A 3,494-nucleotide genomic window follows, 5' to 3' on the forward strand; every position below is an offset into this window, starting at 1 on the left:
GAACACTTCCTGCTCCTTTTTCAATGAGTAAATGTTTTAGGACAGATAAGAACCAGAGGACATACAAAACTGTTCGTTTGAGAATGATGTTGCATGATTCGTATTTGTCCCTAAAACCATTTCATTCATATTTAGTAGACGGTTAGCGGTTGTTTTGTACCGGGCCGGGCTTATGCCAGCACGGGGCCTTGTCCTAAGTATGGCAAGGTTTGAAACGGAGTAAAATAGGCTTGGCATCGACCTCCGAATCTTTATAAGAACTTGACCATTTGCTCTTCACTTTTTACATAAATATTTTTTAATCCGAAAAACAAAGGGAAACTATTATATCAAGAATGGAAGATTTTTTAAGCTTGCTGTTGAATGCTGAATATGCATACATGCTTATATCAGCATATACATATGCAAACGAACGTGTGTGGTGTATGTGTGTGTTGTATATATAATATATACATAATATAGTGTGTGTGTGTGTGTGTGTGTGTTTGTGTGTTTGTATGATAACAAACTTTTTACGAGCAGTGCAATAATCACCCTTTTAGGAAATTGTCTCAGATATGAAATGGACTCCAGTCCGTTGGTAAATGTAAATATAAAGTAGCCCTGACCTCATAACAAACAAAGACAATGTTTTCATACTTATGCAATAGACGAAATTTATCCGGCACTAAATACAGACGGAAAACGCAGAATTTTCTTGCCCACGTCACCCGAAATGTTTAGTAACCGCCTCCACATCTGTTTCTGAGTTATGGGTTATGGAATGTTTCGAAGGAAGGTGACTTAAAAAAAAAATGCTACAAAAAATTGCGACATAAAAAACGTTTGGGGAATGGGGAAGGGGGGGGGGAGGGGTGGCTTTGCACTGTCTTCATTCTTAGCCTCCGAAGGGCATTCCTGAAAGAGTAGAGGACACTTCGTAATCCATCCTCTCTCCCCCCTCCCATCCTCCTCCCTCCCCGCTCACCGCCTCCCTTGATTCGAGTAAACCCCCCTCTTAGTAATGCAAGTGGGACGTATGTTCATGCGTGCGTGCGTGCGAGCGTGACCGTGGAGTTGAGATTATGACCTATATAAGTGTTGGAGGGATCGTCAGGAGGCACAGTTCCTCCCAGACAGGTGAAGACAGAACAACAAAATGAAATACTTGGTAAGGAGATACTGATACCCACTACTACTACTATTACTGCTGCTACTACTGCTACAACTACTATTACTACTACTGCTGTTACTTCTTCTACTGGTGCAGTTCGTCCTGCTGCTATTGTATACCCTCTATCGCTGCTGCTGAAATGCCCAGATTGAAGTGAAAAGCTGGACGGTACCCTGGCATGTCCTCTTCTTGTGAGAAGTGTCTTGGACAAAGCTCAAATCTAGAAAATTGCTTAGTGAATTGTCGATGAACGAGTGTTGTGGCATGCACTTGGGATTACTTATTAGTTACTTCAGTAATCAAATAACCAAATTAAGCTCATATATACTCTCTCTCTCTCTCTCTCTCTCTCTCTCTCGTCTCGTTTTCATTTATTGAATGGTTACGGTACTCCATTTTCAAACATTGTATTGAAAATTTTGTACCGATGTCAATCACTTTATAGTATTCAATTTTTAAACATATTTCGAAAATTTTGTATGTCAATCACTTTACAGTATTCCATTTTCAAACATTATTTCGAAAATTGTGTATGTCAATCACTTTGTTGCGCAAGATTGTTATCATAATAGATGTTCATGGTACAGCTTTCACCTGGCTGGTTCTTGCATATTCTATTTGTGCAGTCTTTCTTAAAAATGTAGTTCTTCAATAATCAAACTTACTCATAACAGACAAGACTGGTATTGCGTGAAATTTAATTGCAATACTCAGAAATTGGTATCTGATTCTTTCCTGTAACACATTTCAGTTACAATGCATATTTTGGAAGTATGGTATAATCTAAAACATTCTTTTTGCAATGTATTGCTCCTGATAAAGTCTCCTTAAATTATTACATTATTCGCACGAATTTATAAAATTCGTTACTTAACGGTTTCAGCTAAATGTTTTGTTTCTCTTTCGATTCTGTTTAAAACTTCGATCGGGGATTTTTTTCTCTCATGAAACTTTGTTCCAGGCACTTTCTTTCATCTGACGTGTTCCCCAATTCCAGGTGCTTCTAAGCTTGGCAGCCATGTGCTGCGCACGGCCCCAGTTCGTCTTTCTGGTGCCCGGTACAGACGGCCAGGCAGGACAACCATCACAAGAGCAACTCGCAGCTCTCCAGCAAAGCATCGCTCCTCTCCTCCAGCAAATTCAGGCTGGTGGCTTCCCAGGCTTCCAGGCTGGTGGTAGCGCTGCCGTAGAACCAACTGCTGCTGTCGCCGCCACCGATGCTGCCTCAGCTGTTTCCGCTGATTCTTCTTCTTCGTCATCCTCTGCTGATGCTGCTTCCGTTTCTGCTGATGCTCAGACTTCCGCTGCAGAAACTGCCCCTGCTGGTGAAACCGCTGCTGCTGCTGAAGTTTCTCTCACCGCTGAAGCTGCTGCTGCTGCTGGTTCTGGCGCTGAACAAGCTCAAGCTTCTGCCTCTGCTGGTGAAGCTGCTGCTGCAGTTGCTGTCGACGCCTCCGCCAACGCCGTCGACCCTCAGTTCGCCAACTTCATCTTCCCCGGCGACGATCCCGCCGTGATCGCTGCCAAGAAGGCTCACTTCGCCGCCGTCATGAGCGCCCTCGGAAACCGCGTCCACGTCCCAGGAGAGAAAGTTGCTGCTGACGCCACCGGAGCTGAAGCTGAGGCTGGTGAAGCCGGTGAGGCTGCTGGCAATGCCGAAGCTGAAGCAGGTGAGGCCGCCGAAGCCGGCGAAGCTGGTGAAGCTGGTGAAGCCGGTGAAGCTGGCGAAGCCGGTGAAGCTGGTGAAGCCGGTGAAGCTGGTGAAGCCGGTGAAGCCGGTGAAGCCGGTGAAGCTGGTGAAGCTGGTGAAGCTGGTGAAGCTGGTGAAGCTGGTGAAGCCGGTGAAGCTGAAGCTGGTGCAGCATAAGAGGGAGGACTGTGATGCGTAATGTTGAGTCTTATATTATATTTTATATATATCGAAAATGTGTCCTATAATTTTATGAACGACCAAAGTATTATTATACTTATTCTATTTATTAGCGTGTGATTTAACCTACTGTGGTACTTTTCTGGTTTAGTATCTCGAGGAAACGCAAAGAGCGTTTCTGTAATAAAACCTGGTCTTAGATATACGCAGATAGTAACCATCTATTTGACTAATAAAATGGTAATATATATATATTATATATATATATATATATATATATATATATATATATATATATATATATAAGTTGATAGAAAACTATCGTGGTCTCATTTAACGAGAACTGGTGGTAAGTCTTTTTATATTTTCGTTTTCTATTTAGAATATTATAGATATTATCTTTAGATTAAGATTTAAACAATTTTAGTATCGAGGAAAGGTCGCATTGATAGTTAGTGACACATGTTCCAA

General features: G+C 42.4%; 1 protein-coding gene across 1 annotated transcript; it reads left to right on the top strand.

Moving 5' to 3' along the window:
- Positions 1-1,039: 1,039 nt before the first annotated feature.
- LOC135222671 (paraneoplastic antigen Ma6E-like) lies at positions 1,040-3,132 on the top strand. The gene is made up of 2 exons (XM_064260823.1): positions 1,040-1,150; positions 2,151-3,132. Exons 1-2 carry the CDS (start codon positions 1,139-1,141, stop codon positions 3,018-3,020), a joined length of 882 nt encoding a protein of 293 aa, XP_064116893.1. The 5' UTR covers positions 1,040-1,138; the 3' UTR covers positions 3,021-3,132.
- The last annotated feature ends 362 nt before the right edge of the window (positions 3,133-3,494 follow it).

The sequence above is a fragment of the Macrobrachium nipponense genome, chromosome 8 (assembly GCF_015104395.2).
Source record: "Macrobrachium nipponense isolate FS-2020 chromosome 8, ASM1510439v2, whole genome shotgun sequence".
NCBI lineage: Eukaryota > Metazoa > Arthropoda > Malacostraca > Decapoda > Palaemonidae > Macrobrachium > Macrobrachium nipponense.